Source organism: Camponotus floridanus, unplaced genomic scaffold (assembly GCF_003227725.1).
Source record: "Camponotus floridanus strain SB8 unplaced genomic scaffold, Cflo_v7.5 scaffold136, whole genome shotgun sequence".
NCBI classification, from domain to species: Eukaryota; Metazoa; Arthropoda; class Insecta; order Hymenoptera; family Formicidae; genus Camponotus; species Camponotus floridanus.
In genome coordinates, this window is record NW_020229255.1 from 428,738 (window position 1) to 452,259 (window position 23,522).

Sequence of the window (23,522 nt, forward strand, 5' to 3'; positions counted from 1 at the left end):
TATTATGGGATTTGTTATATATTACAGTATACTTTGCATTTTATAATAGATTTTTTTTTTAGTGAATAAATATAACAAACTCATATATTCTTAATTTAATTTTAAACAAACTTTATTCTTGCAGGCCTTTGATATTATAAATGGAAAAATTATGTAAAAATTAGATAATAAATTTTAAAAAATTATTTTAAAAATAATATATGATTAATATAAAATCTCTTTTGTAACAAAATTTGAAAATTCTTTTTATATGTTTGTTAAATAAACTCAAATTGCAATAAATTTTAAAATGATACAAGAATAAACTTATATTTATATTAATATAGAAACTTATATGTGTATATACGTTTTTATATGTATATAATATATTAATATTAATAACGATATCCATATGATTATATTATAATTAATATTAATAACGATATCCATATGATTATTTAATAATTTAATAAAAATATAATTTAAAAATATAAAATTTGTTTATCTAGTAGAATAAAAAACGACAATTATAACGATTTGTAACTTTGAATAAGAATAACTTTGTATAAGAATAACAATTTTTTAAATTAATAAGTAATAGTAATAAGTTACTTTCCAGAAAAAAAATAAATAATGATGAGTCATTCCTACAAAGTATTTTTTAAGATGTATAATATATATAATACATATTTGTAATTGTGTATAAAAATAATGCAATTTTTTATCAATTTTATTCTTAAAATCTAATATTGTAATATAGTATAATTTTTATTTAAGATTTGTCTTGTCTTGTCTTGTCCACATTAGTAATAAGAGTCAAAATAAATTAAAGAAAAAAACAAAAATCGATTTGTGTCTGTGTAATATGTGATACCTACAATTTATAAAAAATCAAATTTCATAAATATCAATAAATTAAAAATAATTCCATAGTTCCATATACATACATGATATCACTGTTGGTGATGACTTGAATTTGCTTCACTTTACCTACGTCGTACACTACGTTTGTTATAATAGCTTGTCGTTAATTACCATAAGAGACTCTATAATTCCGCCTCATTATACTACATTGCTAATTATACTACATTGTGGTGGATTTAATTATTACTAATGATACACTAATAGACTGCAATTACAGAAACGTAACGTTTCTGGAAGTGCTTTTAAGTTGAACCAACTTTAGGTTCGATATATATGATTAATTAACGATGTTTGCCTTCTTATGTGGTGGAAAGACAGTTCAAGATGAGGTATTTAATCAATATCGGTGAAAATTATTCTTTTGAACATAATTTTCCAAGTAATAATTGATCGTAGCAATTTAATAAAATCGTCAGCAGTTTCTCATAAATGTTTTACATAATTTTATAATGAAATGAAATTTCTCTCAAAGTCTCTCGATAATCTTAATGAATAATAAAATAGTGAACAATTAAAGTGCTCTACAAATAGACTTCGGTATTTCTCAAAGTAAATCAACTTTTGCAACTTCGAAAGGTATCAGTGTTAACATATAAGACTTATATGAAAACATTGCGCAAAAATATCGAAATTAAAGAAGCTTGCGGTGAAACAAAATTTATCAATTTACCACTTAAATATTATATTTAATTACATATTATTATTTATATTTTATATTTACATTTTATTTAGATTTTATATTATTTTATCATTTTTCTATCATTTTTATTATTTCATATTTTTATATTATATTATTTTATTTATAACATTTTTATATTATTTTCACTATATATTAATATTTTTCCAATAAATAAATTGTTAATAGACTAGTTTGTAGAATTGTAATCAGTCTCATCCAAATAGCCTAATGTTTCTTAATAGCGTATCACGTACATTGAAAATCCCTCGAAAATCGATGCAATCTGCTGCGAATATAAGATGTAACAGGTAATGCTAATATCCTATGCAGAACGCTTAGCACCTCACGACGGTGTCATTACAGAGTATTTACACGAATAAATAATCTTGTGATTAAAGTTCGTACTATGCCTATTCTTGCATGTCCATCGTGAGTCGCCCAAGCACTTCCGTGTGCTATTATGGAGGATAAGGTAACGCTGGGTAAAATAATCGTGTTTTTGAAAATATACTTGACGTTCGCATGTTGTTGGCCTTTGCCATCGAACGCGACAAAGCTTCAAAGATTTCTTCGTATTGCCTTTCAATATTTTTGTTGCGCGAACTCAGTGATACTTTGCGTTGCGGCGGCATGGACGCTCTACAAACACAGTGATGATGCACTACTTGTGATGAAACTAGGATGCCAATTCAGCGCCGTTTCGCAAGTCCCATTGCAGATAATATTTTTTGCATTCCAGGACAAACGTTTGCAGGTATAAGATCTTTATATATATATACATCTCTTGCAAGACAAAAGTTACATTCTTCATAAATTATTAATAATAATTTTTAAAAGATGCTAATAAGTAGTAAGATAAAAAACAAAATAGTTAAAATTTTCAATAGTTAAAATTATTTTTTTATCATTACTTTATTTCTAATTTTAATCATTTTTATTCTTAAAATATGTATAAGTTAAATCGTAAAATGATGTGTGTAATTAAATTTAAAAGTATAATTAAATTTATTCATCACAAAATAAATATTTTGTAAACATAATTATTGCATTTTTTATCTTCTGTGCATTATCTTTTGCAGTTTTAATATAATCAAACATATGAGAGTGAAAAAAAGCAATAATGAAATGATTAATATTAATTTTGACAAATGTGTAGTTTATTGTTTTAGAAATGGAGAATTATTACAAACAAGCGCAAAAATATGAAAAGGAAATTTTTCAACAATATGTTGATAAATGCATGCCATTTTATGGTATGTATAATTATTTATATTTATATATATGAACATGTATAAATTAATTAATTATATATATCTTTCTCGCGTTAAAATGAGTTAAAAATACATTAAATAAAATATTAAAACTTTTAATCATATGTTTACAACATTAGAATAATGTTCCAACTTTTGCTCACATCTTGTGTATATACATTATATTCACATACATTTATGTACGTGTATGCATATTTGCAATAGGTATCATTCTTGGTTGGCTGGCAATGACAGGTGTTAGCGTGATAACCGCACCACTGTTCTCATCCCAATCGTTTCCGAGTGAAGCAGAATACCCATTCGATGTACAACATCAACCATTAAAAACTCTCATCTATGCACATCATATATTGACTGCTTATCAAAGTGTGATACAAGTTAGCGCCAATACTTTTCCTGCTCTTCTACTTTGGTTTGTAGCCGCCAGATTCCAAATTTTGTCCACCCGATTTCGTACGATGACGAACATGAAAGAGCTTATAAACTATACGAGAGAACATTATATATTACTCAGGTACATAAGATTATATATAAAAGAAAATATAGAATTAAAAGACAATCGAGTTAATTGTGACAATTAGAAAATATGATACATTAATTTGTAAGAACACTATACAAGGAATGGATTGAGAGTGCTGCGATTATTAAGAATGCAATAATGTATAAAAAGGTTACAAATTATACAATTTCAATATTTTAATTTTTTAAACAATATTTTAAACTAAATTTTATTTGCGCTAAATTTTACTACATATATATATTTGGGTATTTATTTAAGATATTCTGATATTTGATAAAACTCGAAGATAAAAAAATTTTTTTTTAATTATACCTTGTAATAATTTATTAGATAATTTTTATAGTTTTTTATATAGTATAATAGATCATTTTTATTAGTCTTATTACATTTTTATTAAAGATATAATGTATAAGACGAAATATTGCACATACATTAATTGTATATATTAATTGTATTCCACAATAATGTCAATTAAGAATTGATATAATTATATTTTTTCTAAAAATGAATATTCTTTTACAGATATGCAAAAGAAGTGTCGCTCGCAGTACGTTATATAGCACTATTATGCGTAACTTTCAGTACTGGCGCTGTAATATTCGGTTATCTTACTTTTATGAGCGTAAGTAATATGTATCTTTAATGTGAAAATTATTTTATTTTATATTTATTTTATTCTGCATAAAAAAATTCCCGTTTTACAAAATTGCATTACTTATTCTACGGAAAGCAAATTACTTCTTCTAATTATATGCACATACTTCTTCTAATTACATGTTTACAGAATGTTTGTTAAAATAAAATCTATTTGATATAAGTTACATAATATATATTATATTATATATATATATATATATATATATATATATATATATAAAATATTATCTTTTCCTCGAATATTTGTACATAATAGCGTCAACCATGGTCAGTGAAATGGACGTTTCTCATGATAGCTTTCTGCGGCTTTGTGGAACTCTACATGTATGCCTGGCCAGCTGATCATGTAATAAGCACGGTTAGTTATTTATATGAAAAATGGATTATATAATTGTATATTATAGATATAATTATACAGAGTGATTCAAAATAACCTATTGTTCTTAAAATGACATATTACGTCTACTGCAATCAACTAATGATAATAATAACTATGAGTAGGTGAAAGAGAGAGAGAGAGAGAGAGAGAGAGAGAGAGAGAGAGAGAGAGAGAGTGTGTGTGTGTGTGTGTGTGTGTGTGTTTGCATGTGTGTGTGTGTTTGCATGTATGTATGTGTCCGTGCATACTATCGTGTGTCAGCTGATCACAGCAGGTGCCCTACATAAGCGCTCGCGTCTGAATCATTCTTGCTTGCCTTTTGTATTCATTGTCAGCCTGTAATAAGTTACCTATAATAATTATTTCCTTTTATAATTTAAGAACTAAACTTTAGATAAAATTTTTCAAAAGAAAAAATCGTTTCAGAATTGAATCAGGAATATGTAATTTAAGAACAGCAGGTTATTTTGAATCCTGTATATCTATATATAATTATGTATCTATAACTATTGAGCGGTTTTATTAGAGTAGCGACATTGCATCAGCCGTCTACGATTCATTATGGTACAATGACGATTTGGCTATACGAAAGATTTTAGTACATGTTATACGAAGAAGTCAACATCCGGTCACTATTTCAGTTCCATGTGCATTACCGGATCTATCTATGAATTATTACGCGTCGGTAAGAACATATTTTTTTGTAATTACTTTTTATGTATATTATATATTTTATGTATCGTATAGTTGTATCATATGTTTATTACATTTTTATATATTGTGTGTCATACATTTATTTATTTATTAAAAAATTATATATAATACTTAGAGAACAAAATATGTAAGAATAGATTATAAATATAAATGTTTATAATAATTTTAATCAAGCACTTGGCGTTTTATGCTATATTTTTATTTTTTATATTTGAATTTTTATATGCAAAGCTCTCTCCCTCAGACCGCTCCTTCTCTGAATTCAACTCTGTTTTCTCTCCCCATTCTTCGTTTAGTGCATTGATTTCCTGTGCTGTCACAGGATTTTCTCTTTCTGCTTGAACTATTCTGTCTCTTCTTAGTAATCTGTTTAATTTTTTCCTATTTTCAAACTCCCTCAGCAACTCTTCTTCTGCCACCTCTTCTTCCTTTTTTTTGTTCTTCCCTTCTTCTTTTTCCCTTGCCTTCTCTTCCCTTGCCTTCTCCTCCCTTGCCTTCTCTCTCCCTTGCCTCCTCTTTCTTTTTCTCTTTTCCTCTATCCTCTCTATTAATTCTTTAATCTTCTCCTCCGTGTCCTGCATCCTCTTCTCCATTTCCTCCCATCTTTTGTCCACTTTTTTTTATTAATGCCTGAGCTTCTCTTCCTTTTTACACTTTTTTTTCCGCAGGTCCTTATTCCCTTCCGGACTTTCCAGTATTTTCCTTTTGCTTGAACTCCTATTCAAAAACTCACCAATATCCCGTGTGTTCTGCCCCCTTTCTCGGTCTCCCCCTTCTTCTTGCACTTCCCTCCCCCGCAGTGAATGAGTTCGCTCTTTTCACTCTTTCCACTAACAGAAAGAATGTTCCGAACGTCTCTTCCTCTTCACCTTCTTCCCCTCTGGTTACTTCCTCCTGTTCCTCGTTCCTTGTTTCGTTCTTCCTCGGTTATTATTATCTATTTTATTCTATTTATTAATATTGTATTTTATCTATAAGAATTGCCCTGAAAAAGTGATTTATTTTTAGATTTTCTAGATAAATAAAAAAATTACAATACATTAGGCATACTTGGGATTTTTAATCGTTAATAATTAGATTTTCTTTTTTATCCTTTTAGTATATCTCAACTGTTTTTTCATACATGGCATCTGTCCGCCTTATAATGGGTCAGGAGTAAAAGAAAAAAAGTCTTAACTATAGTAAAAATTTACGCAACTGTATTTTTATGAAATATCTGCTATATTATAGAATTGCAGAATTATAATAAAACTTGCACATAAAGGTATTCTGAAGATAACTTTATAATTTCCATTTTCTTCTTGCCGCGCGTTTATTTAATGGCGAATTGGCTAATATTTTAAAATTATTAATTTTTACAAAAATCATAAAATGGTAGAAGTCTTTTTCCTATTTATTGTTAGTTTAACTCATTCTACTTGTACATGACAAATGATATGATTATTACCGGACATCCTGTATATATAATACATACTTATATAACTATAATTGTATATGTTGATGCAACTGCATTTTTTTAAAATTAATATTCTTAAAATTTCATCTTTTGTAATTAAATTTTTATTAAATATTCGATCATTTGTTAAAATAAACAACAAATGAATAATAATTAAAGTTTACAAATTAAAGGCAAAACAAAATCAGTTAATATATAAAATTTGTGGCCATTAAATAAAGATATATTAATCAACAATTTATGTAAGATATTTCTTTACAAGTCTATATTGTATCATTATTAAATCCAAAATCAAACTGAATTTAACCTATACACATACATATACATACACATCTCTTATCTATACTATTTTAAAGAATCTTAAAAATCATATAATTAATTGCTAGGAAGAGTCTACAATTGATTTTCATTACTAATTGTACTTTATTACATACTGAATTATTATTAATTATTACTAGACAATTGCCGTCAGAAATTACATAAATGCAATGTAAAGACTAAAAGTGTTTATAGGTATAGAAAGAAGATATAACGTAATGTTTGATATATGATTAATTAATGACCATTACCTACTTATATAGTTGGAATTGCACTCTAAGACAAGATATTTAGTTAGTATCGATAAAAATTATTTCGCTGCAAACAATTTTCCAGGTAACAATCAAATCTAATATATCTTAAGAACATCTCTTGCCAGTTTTACACGCTTTAACATTATACGCAAAATTTCCCTTGAATATATTCTTAATGAAATAATGAAACAATCCAAGAGAATCATATCCTACAAATAATCTCCCACATTTCACAAAGTAAAACAACTTCTACAAACTTCGCAAAATATCAGTTTCAATTTATATATAACATACAATTTATTATTAAATTAAGCAATTCTTCTTAAACTATAAAAAAGTTTATAATATTAAAACTACATTTAAAAAAAAAATGTTTTTTAATAATTTTATTTCAGCAAACTGCAAATTTCATTTAACTGATTAGTTTATAAAATCAGTGGCAATAAATAAGCAATATTAGAGTAAAATGTTAGCCTGATATCTTTTAATAGCGCGCATATTGGAAGCCCTCGATGCATTCTATTCTCAATATAGGGTGTGCAACGTTTTATCTTATGCACCGCGCGTACTCGGCAATTCACGCAACAAAGTCATTATAGTGTTCGAATAAATAATCTCAGCATTATTGATTAAAGTCCATGTTGTGCCAGCTCGAGTTTCCATCGTGAATTAGTACGAAGCATTTCCGTGTATTATGAAGGGAAAGGTAACACTGGATAGAGTAATTGCTTTCCTAAGAATATACTTAATGTTCGCTTGCTGTTGGCCACTATCACCGAACGCGACAAAGCTTCAGAGACTTTTTTACGGTGCTTTACGATATTTCTGCTGTACGAACACGACGATATTTATCATTACGGTGATATGGACATTCTGTCAGCATAACGAATACATGTTTATGATGAAACTAGGATGTGAATTGAGCGCCGCCTTGCAAATTATATTACAATTGATACTCTTCATAATACAGGATAAACGTTTGCAGGTAAGATTTTCATTTGTATTGATTTTTTACGTGAAAAAATCGTATTCTAAAAATTAAAAGCAGTACAGTTTTCTCAAAAGTGATATATATATAAACTAATATTAACATGAAAAATGTATAACTTTAAAATATAAATAAAATTATTTAAATTTTCAAAATTTTTTAATTATATAACGATATTTTATGAGCAGTCATGTAAATTTTTTATTCTAAAAACTTAACAAAATTTATAGTATGTAAAATATTTTAAAAAATTATACTAGATGTTCTTATAATAATAGAACAATTAAAGTTGATTATTTCTCGAATAATTGGAACGAAAATGTCAAGAATTAAAATTCTATTAAAATAAATTTTTTATTTAAAATTAATTAAAAAATTCTGTAATTTTTTTAATTTCACAGTTTATTGTTTCGGAAATGGAGGATTATTACCAACGAGCCCAAAAATATGAAAAAGAAATTTTACAACTCTATGTTGACAAATGCAAATTGTTTTATGGTATGTTCATACTTAAAAACATACTTACATAAACATATATCATTTAATAAATATTTTGATTTTTTATGAAATTTTGATATATATATATATATATATATATATATATATAATTTTTATACTTCTTTAAATAAAATGAGTTTCTACTGATCCAATAGAATTGATCCAATAGAATTCCTTTTTTTCTAAAAAAAATTAACGAAAGAAAAGAAAAGATAGAATGAATGAATGAGAAAGAAAGAGAGAGAGAGAGAAAATGTTAAATTTATATTAAATTATTATTTTTATGGAATTAACAAAATAAATATATCAAAATAATTATTAAAGATATTAAATATAGTAATTTTAAATCTTTAAATGAGATGTTATTATATATATCAAGAAATTTTTTTTAAATTTAATATTAAATGTCAATAGGTTGCGTTTTTTGCTTGGTAATAATGACAGCTCTTAGTATGATAACTACACCCTTGTTTTCACCACAACCGTTTCCATGTGCGACAAAGTATCCATTTGATGTACACAATCAACCATTGAAAACTATTATCTTCGTACATCAAATATTGACTGTTTACCAAAGTATGACACAAGTTAGTGCCAATAGCTTTCCTGCTCTTTTACTTTGGTTTGTAGCTGCCAGATTTCACATTTTGTCCATTCGTTTTCGTACGATGACGAGTATGGAAGAACTCATAAAAAATACACAAGAACACTATTCACTACTCAGGTACATTTACACATAACATTTGTATTTTCTTTAATTAAAATGTACATTTTTGTAAATAATTATTGCTGCAGGATTCTTTTTACTAAATTTTATTTGTACCAAAAATTCTTTTACGTGTATTCATTAGAACTCTTATCAAATTTTAGGAAAATTGGATGTAATATATAAAATTTTTTGAAAAAACATTAAAATATAATAAAATATTTTTAAGTGACAAAAAATAATTTTTAGTTAGCAGCATGTTAAGATAAAGTATAACGATTAATTAATCGCGCATTAATTTTATATACAACAAGTATTATAATAATCAAGTATTTTGTGTAATGTATTATTTTGACAATGCATATTTATAGGTATGCAAAAGAAGTGACTCATGCAATTCGTTATGTAGCGTTGTTATGCGTAACCTTTAGTATTGGCGCTGTAATATTCGGTTATCTTACTGTTATAAGTGTAAGTATAATATATGTAATTCTCTCTCTCAGATGAAAGTTGTATATTTTATATATCGCAATTATATAATAAGTTCATTTTATGTTCATTTTATGTATTGTTTCCGGAGAGTCAAGTACTTCCTCAAATTCTAACTCAGGAAATTTATTAAAAATATTCATTTCTTTCATTTAACATATTATATATTTATGCATATATATACAGGGTGTCGGATTATATATATTTATGCATATATATACAGGGTGTCCGATTCGTGAGGGAAAAATTTTGCAAAATGGTAGAGAACTATTCTTCTTAGTTTGACTCAATCTATCATCACTTTTCGTTTGGTCCCTCACGAATCAGACACTCTGTGTATATATGTGTGTGTGTGTGTGTGTGTGTATGTGTGTGTGTGTATGTACATAGTAATATCGTTTTCTAATATATGTAGCGTCAACCATGGTCAGTGAAACTGACGTTTCTTATGATATCTTTCGGCGCTTTTGTAGAACTCTACATGTACGCCTGGCCAGCTGATCATGTAATTAGCACGGTTCGTTATTTAATAAATAAATTGTATTATACATTATACAGATAATGTAATGAATTCATAATGTTTTAATTTTAATGTGTTCTGCAAAAATTAGAGCAGCGACATCGCGTCAGCCGTCTACGATTCATTATGGTACAATGATGATTTGGTCATGCGAAAACTTTTAATAAATGTTATATTGAGAGGTCAACATCCAGTCACTGTTTCAGTCCCATGTGCATTACCAAGTTTGTCTATGAGTTATTACGCGTCGGTAAGAACCTATTATTTAGTGATAAGAGTATTATTTAACGATGATCTTCTTTTTACGAATATTATGTATTATATTTTATATATTACTATTATTATCATTTTTAATTTTTTGATTTTTTGTTTATTTATCGTAAAAAGAGAAAATGTGTGTACTTTTAATACGTTTAATACGTAAACGTATAAATAGACGTTCCTGAACATAAATTATTATAGCAATCATAAAACTTAATATTATTTAAAATACGAAATCGTTAATAATATAGCCTTTTTTCTATTTTTCAGTATGTATCGACCGTTTTTTCATACATGGCGTCTGTGCGTATCATAATGGGTCAGGAGTAAAAGAAGAGAATCACAGATCTATAATAAAAACCTCTGATTGTGAGTTGTATTTTTATAAAACGATGATTGTGTTATAAAACCACAATGTTGTAATAAAAATCCACTTGTTAAAAATTATCATGCAAATGTAATCGTATATTCTTATATACATATATTTATACTGTTTATTTTTTTAAATAATCTTATATATTTATACTTTATATAATCATAAATTAAAAGATTTATTTGTCTTTTATCTGTCAAAATTAATATTTTAATCCGTAAAACATAGTAAATAAGTATAACATGTAAAAAAAAGTTATACTTTTTTTCTTACAAAAAATATTTACTACGTAACGTAATTAACATTTGATACATAAGCATAAATATATACATATATTTGTTATGATCTTTAAATTATCCTTTCAATAAAATAATACGTAAGTTAAGATTAATTTAAGATTAATTTGAGATATCCAATATACTTTTATCTTGTACATCGACTTTTTTACAGAAAGATAATCGTATATAAACATCAAAAATCATTAATACTTTTACGTTAACATTTTTTATTCTTTAAGTATTATGGTTTTACGTTAACATTTTTTATTCTTTTTTTCTCTTTATTCTCTCTTTCTTTATTGTTGTTTCATGTATAATTTGTATTGTCAACGTTCACCATTTTGAACGATACGAGCGCTGTACAATTTTCGAAGGGTAATCCACCATAGGTCCAGTATTCTACCCCCTGGGCACCCTTCGCAGTGTGATATTTATTTAACAAGGTAATGGTGTTAAGTTGTTAAGTCGTATTAGGGGATCCCTCGATGTGAATTCGAAGCTCTAACGACCAAGGATTTATTATTACTGGTAGCGTGTGCGCAATTTTCAGCTGCAACGATTTCTCACGATTCTACTAACGGATCTTGTTGTATCATACATTTGAATTGTCTTGATTACTTATTATTCTTTACAACATATGTTAAAGTTTTAATTTTCGGAAAAGAATTTTTGTAGTCAATTAATTTAATGCTTATAATTATTGAGAAAAATGATACGTTAATTATTTCTAAGACAGATTGCAATCGTTTATATATTTATATATATTGTATATATGTTTGTAATCGAATTACTTTTATCATATATTTTGTATTTTTATATTGACTCTCTTTTTATAATAATGTATTATACTTTTTCGTTTCCCCTTTTAGAAGCAAAATTTAAAGTAATTTTCTTAAAACATGACATTTTGGTCGCTTCTTTATTATCATGTATTGAATAAGAAAGAGAGAGAGAGAATTATAATTGTATATAATTTAAAGGAAGATTATTTGTTATGCTTTTAATCAATTACTTATTATATCACTTCTAATCTTCTAATCTACATCTTATCACTTCTAATATATTAAATGCATTTGAACTGTATAATTCATTGCTCCTTCAAAAGAATGGATATTGAATGGACATTGAACAGAAAAAAATTGATTGAAACTGTGAATATTTTTAATTGATGAATTTAATTTAATATAAAAGCATTGAAGATATGGAGAAACGAAAGAAACAGAAAAAAAGGAGACGCGGTATAAAAAATATCTTGTTTCGAGACCGGGAATAACATGTTAAGATATATCATTATCATTTAATTTTTACGTTTTCTCATCACAATCGTTAAAATCGCAGATCGACGGTGACTTTTCGTTATTTGCCGCCACGCGTGAAATTTAAATATCCCTGTGATTGATGGTCGCCCGATCTGATCATTATTTTTATCGGCTAGCGAACTTTGAAATTGGTATCCCCGCTCTTACTGCGAACACAAGTCGAGTTTTTATTATTTTAAACATTTTTATTATTTTTATTATTTTTATTATTATTTTGAACATTTCTATGAACGCGCGCGTGTAGTGCGCGCGGTTTCTCAGGCGAATAATATCTGCCTTCTGATTATTATTTTCATTCCGTTTGAGAACTGTGAAAGCAGGCTGCCGTTCGTTAAGAAAAAATTTACTCCTAAAATGATTGGATATCGCAAAGTTAGTCGCGAGAAAAATAATATTTCGGAACAATAAGAACGGTAGTCTCGACAGAAATTTTTCTTGAAAATGTTAAAATATTTAATTTTAATAAGGTTGTATACATGATGAAGTTATAAATAAAAGAGACAGTAATAATGGATATAAAAATGAAAATATGATTGATCGATTTCATTTTCAAAAGAAGAAATTGTGTTTTATACATTTTATTTGATTATTTTATTATATTGGGATAGTGTGTTAAATATTGTTTCAATTCATTGTTTTCAAGATACATATAGATATATACATATGTCCGCTTTTTTGTTTAAATATTTTTTTATATATTAATTTTACTTTAATTCGTTTTTAATTTAGTTTTTCTCAAAAAATAGATAAAAGTAATATTGGGATATATTATTTTTATTATGTTATTTTATTTCTTCTTATTAATAAAATTAGAAAAACGATAACATATTATATTGATCATGCAACTGCAGATACATTTTAATAGAATTAAAATTTAATCAAATTTAAAATATACATTAATAAAAAATCAAAATTGCATCTTTAATTTAATATTTATTATATCCATTATTACTGCCTCTTTTATTTGTATTCATTATTTTTACCTGATATTCCCATACTTTAAAAGAATTATTTTGTATTTGTTATTTGTAATTAAGAGTGCACGCCCGTATCCGCACATATACATACATAAAAGTATTAATAATTAATCTAATTTCAAAAATAGCAAGAAATGTTTTACTAAGCTAAAATTATTCAACAAATATAAAAAAAATTTGAACTCCAAAGATAAAATTAAAGATAATAATAAAAACAATAAATTTTGTTGATGCATAAATGTATAAATACTTAATAAAGTAATAAGTATTAACGTCATATACAAATAAAGTAACAAAATGTATATAATTTATCTAATATATATATATATATATATATATATATATATTTTTTTTTTTTTAATAATATATTATATGTATGTGTATATATGCACTAATACATGATTATATTTATAAATGACGTTAAAATATAAACATCAAAAATCATTAATACTTTTACGTTAACATTTTTTATTCTTTAAGTATTATGGTTTCTTAATACTAATCTTTTTTATATTTTTTGTCTGTTAATATTTTTGAAAGTTCTATCAAAGCTGTAACTATTTCATATTATATATATTTCATATTATTATATTATATTATTTTGTTATTATATTATGTAAAAATATAAGAAAATACTTTTGCACACTTTATTCAGCATAATAATTTTAATACGCAAACCGTACAGCTGCTTCCTCTATGTGTTAAGCTCAGAAACAGTAAGGCACAACATTTTTACCAGACAATAAAATAAAGTTAATTCATTAATTTCAAAATGTATTAATACATAAATAGATTGAAATTTCGTAAATTTGAAAAAGAAATTTGTATTGTTATACAAATAATAATATTTTAAAAATTTTATTTACTTAAATGAAATATATATAAAATAAAATAGCTGCCCAAGAGGTAGAAACAACGGATTTATTTAAATCCACACGCATTTATATAAATCCACTGCGTCAAAATAAAAATTTCGTCGAGTACTCACCGGCATTGATGCGCAACAGCGGAATTGTTACTACTGAAGCTACGTTGTCTGTAACATACAAATATAAAATCCAAATTATAATAGCGCTTAAAATAATTAATATTTTAAGAAATTATTATTATATATGCATTGAATTTTATACGTAATTATAAATAAACATATAAATATCAAATAATTTTAGAAATAGTTAATTTTTAAGTAGAAACTTTTATAGAAAGAATTTTTATAAAAAATTTCCTACTTTGTTCTTGTTTGAATCATGCAAATAAATGAATCAAATTAATATATGTACGCGATTTACAGATAACAATATAAATAATAATACTCACCATCAGGTTGTTCCGCCGGTGCAGGATGCCTATCCTAGGCCTGCTCCTCCTCTCAGATCATCAAGGCTGCGTCGATCTATAACATACACAAAAAAATCTAAATTGTAATAATGACCAAAATAATTAATTTTTCAAAAAATAATTAATTTTTCAAAAAATTATTATTGTATGTATCGAATTTTATATTCGATCCATATAATAATAGCATTTTAATAAAATAATTATCTATAAATTTTAGAAGAAAAAGCATTATTAATAATTCTTCAATAACTTTATAAAAGCTTATATTTTTACAAGATTATAGTTTAAAAACCTTTTTCTACAATTCTCTCTTCTTTAAATCATATAAATAAACAAATCAAATTAATTGATTGCGGAAAAAGTTGCGATTAATTGTTTGATTTAAATTATAATAAATATATTTAATATTTAATATATAATTACAAATAAATAAATTGCTTACCAGAAGGTTGCTCTGCCGGAGCCTGATGCCTCTCCTAGGCCTCCTCCTCCTCTCAGTTAAACGCGCGATACTTAACGGCACTCCCGCACTCACGAGCGATATTTTTATATCGCTATTTTCGCATTTTTACGCGCGATACTGAACAGCAGTCCCGCACTATTCGATACGATTAAAAATTTTCTGTTTTGTCGCGCGATGTATATATTTAATATATATATACTTTAAACGGCACTTCCGGTTTCGGTACGAGCGAAAATCCCGTTTCACTTTTACAAGAGTCATCTTCGAGTCAACAGGTCGGGAATTCAACGCATCTTACCTCCGAACAAGAGTTAAGTCCGAAACGGAAGAAAACTATCGATCGATGGAATCAACGCGAATGAAGTTCACTCGACTCTTGTCCGCGCCTAATATCCTATCTCAGACGGAACAAGAGAAGGGATCCATTAACGACGATTCCAAGCAATCGATCGAATCCTAACCGATCCGTACCGAACTGGAGTCCGAAGCAGAGCGTGACCTCAATCAGCCGGACTTTTGAGCAAAAGCTCAAAATCGCGCGCCCACATACACAGTACTGGCATCCGCATGCGCGCCGGCATCACCTAAGTGCCGCGTTGCACCAGGCGTGAGACAAAGATCGTTGTAGCAACGACTCAATGAACATCCCAGTTAATTGACGTCGGAAGATGACAACTCGATGACAAATAAATGAAATTGGGATTGCGAAAAAGTCCAACGCGAAAACGCGATGACGCGATGACGCGAAAAAGCTAAACGCGAAAACGCGGTAACGAGACGCCGCCGTCCGCGACACGTTGACGGCACCGACGACGAAAAATCGACGACGCAATCTGCATCCAGAGCATTAAATGCGCGTGCCATATGAAATAAGTATTAACGTCATATACAAATAAAGTAACAAAATGTATATAATTTATCCAATGTAAGTAATAAATATATAAATTATATATATATATTTTTTTTTTAATAATTATATGTATATATTATATGTATATATTATATGTATATATTATATGTATATATACACTAATACATTATTATATTTATAAATGACGTTAAAATATAAACATCAAAAATCGTTAATACTTTTATGTTAACATTTTTTATTCTTTAAGTATTATAGTTACTTAATACTAATTTTTTTTATATTTTTTCTCGGTTAATATTTTTGATAGAACTTTCAAAAATTGCTGTAAATATTTCATATATATATTTCATATTATTATATTAATTTTGTTATTATAATATGTTAAAATATAAGAAAATACTTTTCGAGCATACTTTATTCAGCATAATAATTTTAATACGCAAACCGTACAACTGCTTCCTTTATGTGTTAAACTCAGAAACAGTAAGGCACAACATTTTTACCAGTTCACAATAAAATAAAGTTAATTCATTAATTTCAAAATGTATTAATACATAAATAGATTGAAATTTCGTAAATTTGAAAAAGAAATTTGTATTGTTATACAAATAATACTTTAAAAATTTTATTCACTTAAATGAAATATATATAAAATAAAATAGCTGCCCAAGAGGTAGAAACAACGGATTTATTTACATGCATTTATATAAATCCACTGCTTCAAAATAAAAATTTCGTCGAGTACTCACCGGTATTGATGCGCAACAGCGGAGTTGTTAATATTGAAGCTACGTTGTCTGTAACAAACAAATATAAAATCCAAATTATAATAGCGCTTTAAATAATTAATATTTTAAGAAATTATTAATATATATGCAATGAATTTTATACGTAATTATAAATAAATATATAAATATGAAATGATTTTAGAAATAGTTAATTTTTAAGTAGAAACTTTTATAGAAAGAATGTTTATAAAAATTTTGCTACTTTCTTTGAACCATTCAAATAAATGAATCAAATTAATATATGTACGCGATTTATAGATAATAATATAAATAATAATACTCACCATCAGGTTGTTCCGCCGGTGCAGGATGCCTCTCCTAGACCTGCTCCTCCTCTCAGATCATCAAGGCTGCGATCTATACATACAAAAAGAAAATCTAAATTGTAATAACGTCCAAAATAATTAATTTTAAAAATTATTGTATGCATTAAATTTTATATCCGACGCATATAATAATAGCAGATTAATAAAATAAAATATTACTAATAATTCTTGAATAACTTTATAAAACCTTTACAAGATTATAAATTTTATATAAAAATCTTTTTCTTTAAAATTCGTATTTAAATCATATGAATAAAAAAATCAAATTACGATTAATTGCTTAATTTAAATTATAATAAATATATTCAATATTTAATTTATATATATATATATATATATATATATATATATAATTGCAAATAAATAAACTATTTACCAGACGGTTGCTCTGCCGAAGCTCGATGCCTCTCCTAGGCCTCCTTCTCCTCTCAGTTTTAATCGCGCGAAACTTTTAGCGGCACTCCCGCACTCACGTGCGATATTTTTATATCGCTATTTTCGCACTTTTACGCGCAATACTGAACGGCACTCCCGCACTATTCGATACGATTAAAAATTTTCTGTTTTATCGCGCGATGTATATATTTAATATATATATATACTTTAAACGGTACTCCCGGTTTCGGTACGAGCGAAAATCCCGTTTCACTTTTACAAGAGTCATCTTCGAGTCAACAGGTCGGGAATTCAACGCATCTTACCTCCGAACAAGAGTTAAGTCCGAAACGGAAGAAAACTATCGATTGATGGAATCAACGCGAATGGAGTTCACTCGACTCTTGTCCGCGCCTAATATCCTATCTCAGACGGAACAAGAGAAGGGATCCATTAACGACGATTCCAAGCAATCGATCGAATCCTAAGCGATCCGTACCGAACTGGAGCCCGAAGCAGAGCGTGACCTCAATCAGCCGGACTTTTGAGCAAAAGCTCAAAATCGCGCGCCCACATACACAGTACTGGCATCCGCATGCGCGCCGGCATCACCTAAGTGCCGCGTTGCACCAGGCGTGAGACAAAGATCGTTGTAGCAACGACTCAATGAACATCCCAGTTAATTGACGTCGGAAGATGACAACTCGATGACAAATAAATGAAATTGGGATTGCGAGAAAGTCCAACGCGAAAACGCGATGACGCGATGACGCGAAAAAGCTAAACGCGAAAACGCGGTAACGAGACGCCGCCGTCCCCGACACGTTGACGGCACCGACGACGCGAAAGGGTACTTAGCTTCCTCTTCAGGCTCCTTGAGATTTATTCTAAATTAAAAAATTTAAAATAAACTCCAAGGCACCATCCAAGTACTAAGCCCTCCCACCGCGACAAGGTGTACCCCGTGGGAGAGTTATATTATATATAATTTTATATATAATATAATATATAATTAATAGATATATAATTATAAATCTTCTTTATAAAACTCAAAATAATTCATTTTGTAAAACTAATTATTACACGTAATGAATTTGTTGTTTTCATTATTGATATATATATGCAATACATGTATATTAATACGATTATAGTCGAAAGTTTAATATAATTGAAAGTCACGATACAATAATCGTTTAATTAATAATTAATTTAAGAATATACGACGTATTTCGCATTACGATCTTTATTGTTCGAGTGTCGCTTTATGAATGATACGAAGGCCATACGTTGTACGACTAGCGCGCTATTGTTTACGTCAAGATCGAATGCCGTGTTATTGTTCGTTCGTCATATCGAAATATATTATATTATATTTTATATTACAATATAAGGTAATATAAATATGTTAACGTACGTAGAATATTTCGATGACAAACAGATAATAATATCAATCTTGGCGTAAACAATACGTATTTTTATTATATTATATCATATTATATTATATCATATTATATTATATTATATTATATTTTACATATTTTAATACAGCAAATAATTTTTCGATATTGATCGCGATCGCATCTAGAAAAGAATTTAACGGAGCGTCTTATACTACTACTTTACTCTTTGAGTGTCATCGCGCGAATGATAATAGAATCGAACAAATTAATCCAAAAGACCGTGTTATTATTATTTTTGTACCGAAACATTTTTCAAGACTATGGCATATAAACATATAAGAATATACGACATATTTCGCACTACAATCTTTACTGCTTGAGTGTCGCTTTGTGAATGATACTAAGACCGTATGACTAGCGCGCTATTGTTCGTTCGTCATATCGAAATATTTTGTATTATATTATATTATATTTTATATTATAATATAATATAATAAATACAGCAAATAATTTTTCGATATTGATCGCGATCGCATCTAGAAAAGGACTTAACGAAGCGTCTTGTATACCACTACTTTACTCTTTGAGTATCGACGCGCGAATAATAATAGAATCGAAAAAGTTAGTCCGAAAGACCGTGTTATTATTATTTTTTTATCGAAACATTTTTCAAGACTATAGCATATAAACATTAGCGCGCTATTACGGCACCAAGATCGGTTATTGTTTGTTCGTCATCGAAATATTTTACGTATTTTAATATATACATATATGTACATATGGAAAATATTTAAGTATATAAAAGTATTTTAGATTACATAAATTTTTTAATTATAGGATTATTTATTAAAAAATTGATGTATGGAATCTTTCATTATGTTTAGATTCATGATTCAATTATTTTATTGCGTTCTCACAATTCAAAATATTTCAATGATTGAAAAATAAAGCATCGCGGATATATTGTATTTGACTTTATAAATATCTATAAATACTAAAGAAATAATTTCTGTTCGTAAAAATCGATTTCATATCGAAATAATAATTTATTATTTTAGATTTCTGTTACTAATTCTTAGTTGATTAAATGAATAAATTACGATTAAATGCGATAGAGAATTTTTGTCGCGATTTGTATATAGATATTAATTATGTGTTATTTATAAAAGTTAATTAATCATATAGTTATAATAAATAATTTTCGGTGTTGATCGCGATCGCATCTAGAAAAGAAATTTAACGGCGTATCATTATATCACTCATTAAAAAATATTAGACAATAACATATAAAATTATATAAATATGAATAAATATGAAATTATATAAATCGTTTCATAATCGGCATGCAGATATTACAAATGCTATCTGCATCTGATTTATATAATTTTTCATATGTCATTGTCTAATATTTTCGAATGTGTAATAATATTAATGTCACGTTGAAGTTAGATTAAAAGATAATCCGAAACGTTCGTATTTATTGTATGTATTGTGACGAGTAATTTGAAATATACTAATAATTTGAAATATATTAAAAGAGAAAGGATTTTTCTTGTGCTCCAGTTATCGCGCTTTTTATTGGTTCTTAGTTATCAATTGTTTAATTAATTTTTAATTATTATTATTTGAGCCAATTTTTTATTTTAATTTTAATACTTATATTATTTAATATTTAAAAATAATATTTAAAAATAAACTAGAATATTTTTTGTGTTATAATTTATTTTCAATGATGAACCGTTGTGATAAAGATCACGTACAAATGGCGGTTGCGATGGTGATGATGGATGATGTGTGATTAATATATTGTATCAAGGAATATATTAATAATTAATTATATTATTAATACAGGGAGAGAAACCCAAAACTTGAGATTTGTATTAAAAATTTAGCGTTTTGTATTATCAATACTTGTGTTACCGACGGAAAAATAATAAAATATGTATAACCAAAATAATGTTACCTACTGAAAACATTCATGATTTACTTCGTAGTTCATGTCCACGTTTTTATTTCAGAGGGCGTATTGCCTTTAGGAATTACTCAAGTGATCTACGATGTTTCTTATTCTTCTTTCTGATTGAAATTAATTGAGGCAAATATTTTTTTAATTAAACGGTAGTATATATTAAATTACATATAATAATGGCGATGGTGGTGATAGATAATGTATGATTAATATATAATATAATATCGGGTAATATATTTTAATAATTATACTTGATAGATAGATAGATAGATAAATAGATAGACAGAGAGAGATCACAAAACTTATTTATATTACAAATTTATTTAATATATACAAATGTTTTGCGCTACTTATGTTATCGACATTTCGTGTACGAGGCATGGAATATAATCCGAAATTATGTTACCCATTGAAAACATTCGTAAATTTGACTACGTAGTTCATGTTTATATTTTTTTGTTCATAGGATGCATTGCTTTCAGAGATCGCCTAAAAGCAGACTATGACAAAGCAGAGTGAAAACTATGAACAATTTTGTTATTTGTTTTATATATTTTAAAAATGGCTTGTCATATGCTACATATTTGTAGAGTTGTAAATATTTTGATAAAAATGTTCAATCTGTAAACAATGGTAACGCAAATGAAATATATCATTGTCTCTAAATCATTATATGTAATTAACATGTAATATGTATTTAAAATTAATTTATCAATTTAATTCTAATAAAATTATGAAATTTTTTTCAGGTATATATTATTGTTTAATATTGTTTAATTTATTGCTTGTCAGTCATTCACATTTATTAAAAATAGTCACTTTATTAAATAATGTGAGAAACTCTATGTTCTTTGCGAATAGTAAGTAGAACTTTTATGGATAGCATTTTGATAGTAGTTTATATTTACAGTAAAAAATAGTTTGTATTTCACTGTGCTTTTGTTCTATAGGACCTGAAGATGAATTATGAAAGGTTGTGACAAGTATCAGTAATGCAGGAAGAGACGCAGAGGTAGAACAAGAAGAGTAGTGAAAAGAGAGACCAAATAAGGAGCAAATTATTGGTATGGGAAAAATTCCGATACAATTTCCTGGTCTAAATAGTCCTGTGTTTAGAAGAAAAGAATTAATTCAACAGCAAAAACTGCTTGTAAATCTTGAAAGAAAGCAAAAACTTATGGAATTATCACAAAGTCAGATCAGGCCGATGCAAATAAAATAATCGCCATTAGAATGTGGTTGGACGAGTGTTACAATGGATGGCAGAAGCATTGAATCAGATCTTATTGGAAAAGGTTAATATTTAATATTTGCTATTATTGGATTATAATGGTTAAATCACACACATACAAAAATCATGTGATACGATGTCTATTTTCAATTTTTTTTTTTGATGTTTCAGTTCTAAATATTAGAATCTTATATAATTAATATCTTTGTTTTCTGCAGATACATTTGAAAGTTTTGAAACCTGGATTTTGGAAAACAAAATGATAACTTGTATGACTGGTAATTTAGTACGTAAGACTACAATCAGTTCATTTATAGTAACTGGAAATGGATTAGCTGGACTTGCATATCAAAAGCTAAAGCATCCCTAAAGACGGTTAAAAATAGGGCTGGTCAAAGATTAATGTATATTCCTACATATAAGGAACACACTAGTAAGAAAATACTTGCCAATACTATATAATATAAAATTTATTTCTTCTCTTTTAATAATACTTTGTATTTTTCAGTGTTACATGATTTCTTTACACAGTTTGAGAATATAAAAATATTTGTAAAGAAAAATTCATGAAGGATAATGGGCTTGTTTGTCATCATGCGATAAAAGCATGTTGCGAGATAATTGGCATAAAGGATATGTATGCCAAAGTACAAGGAGGAATGTAAAAGCATTCTTTAGTTGGTTTATTGCAATAGGTGTGAATATAAAGTATTTAAAGGCATATTATACTTTTTATTTAATTTATATTAGAAAGAAACATTTTTTATTTATAAAAATATACATATATATATATATATATATATATATATATATATATATGTTAGACATAAAGCTAAAAAAAAACGTGGATTGTGTCGATTAATTAACTAATTGTTTTATTTAATTATCAATTTATGTATGTATATTATTAACAATAACTTTTTGTTTACTTAAACTGTATAAGGTTGTACATAAGAAACAATCTTTTTTATTTAGTATTTCAAGCATATTTTCATAGAACTTTAATTTAATTATTATATTATTAAAAATATTGAACAAAATAAAGAATTAAAGCTGGCTTTCTCTGCAGTCTCATGTCAGATTATATCAGAAGTCATACTTTAATTATTGCAATATATCATGAAACAAATCAATCTCAAAATAATGGAAATATATGCAGAAATATCAAATATGTAATATTTGATTAATATAATTAATATTA

The 23,522-nt window shown here is 26.9% G+C and overlaps 1 protein-coding gene and 1 long non-coding RNA gene across 2 annotated transcripts; both read left to right on the forward strand.

Annotated features, from left to right (window-relative positions):
• Nucleotides 1–1,761: 1,761 nt before the first annotated feature.
• Nucleotides 1,762–10,980, forward strand: LOC105259369. Its single transcript, XM_025406227.1, has 14 exons — nucleotides 1,762–2,336; nucleotides 2,739–2,835; nucleotides 3,058–3,367; nucleotides 3,896–3,995; nucleotides 4,287–4,388; nucleotides 4,936–5,094; nucleotides 6,223–6,278; nucleotides 7,872–8,136; nucleotides 8,541–8,637; nucleotides 9,052–9,361; nucleotides 9,715–9,814; nucleotides 10,248–10,349; nucleotides 10,444–10,602; nucleotides 10,884–10,980. The coding sequence occupies exons 1-14, from the start codon at nucleotides 2,043–2,045 to the stop codon at nucleotides 10,941–10,943; spliced, it is 2,211 nt and encodes a 736-aa protein (XP_025262012.1). The 5' UTR covers nucleotides 1,762–2,042; the 3' UTR covers nucleotides 10,944–10,980.
• Nucleotides 10,981–21,838: 10,858 nt separating this feature from the next.
• LOC112637169 lies at nucleotides 21,839–23,063 on the forward strand. The gene is made up of 4 exons (XR_003122441.1): nucleotides 21,839–21,950; nucleotides 22,041–22,385; nucleotides 22,540–22,754; nucleotides 22,830–23,063. It is a non-coding gene; the product is annotated as an uncharacterized LOC112637169 (long non-coding RNA).
• Nucleotides 23,064–23,522: the final 459 nt, after the last annotated feature.

Excerpts from the sequence above, each read along its gene's own strand:
- LOC105259369 (XM_025406227.1), top strand. The coding sequence starts at position 2,043 with ATGGAGGATAAGGTAACGCTGGGTAAAATAATCGTGTTTTTGAAAATA. Across the intron at positions 3,996-4,286 it reads GTTATCTTACTTTTATGAGC|CGTCAACCATGGTCAGTGAA; the intron begins GTAAGTAATATG and ends TGTACATAATAG. Across the intron at positions 8,638-9,051 it reads CAAATGCAAATTGTTTTATG|GTTGCGTTTTTTGCTTGGTA; the intron begins GTATGTTCATAC and ends AAATGTCAATAG.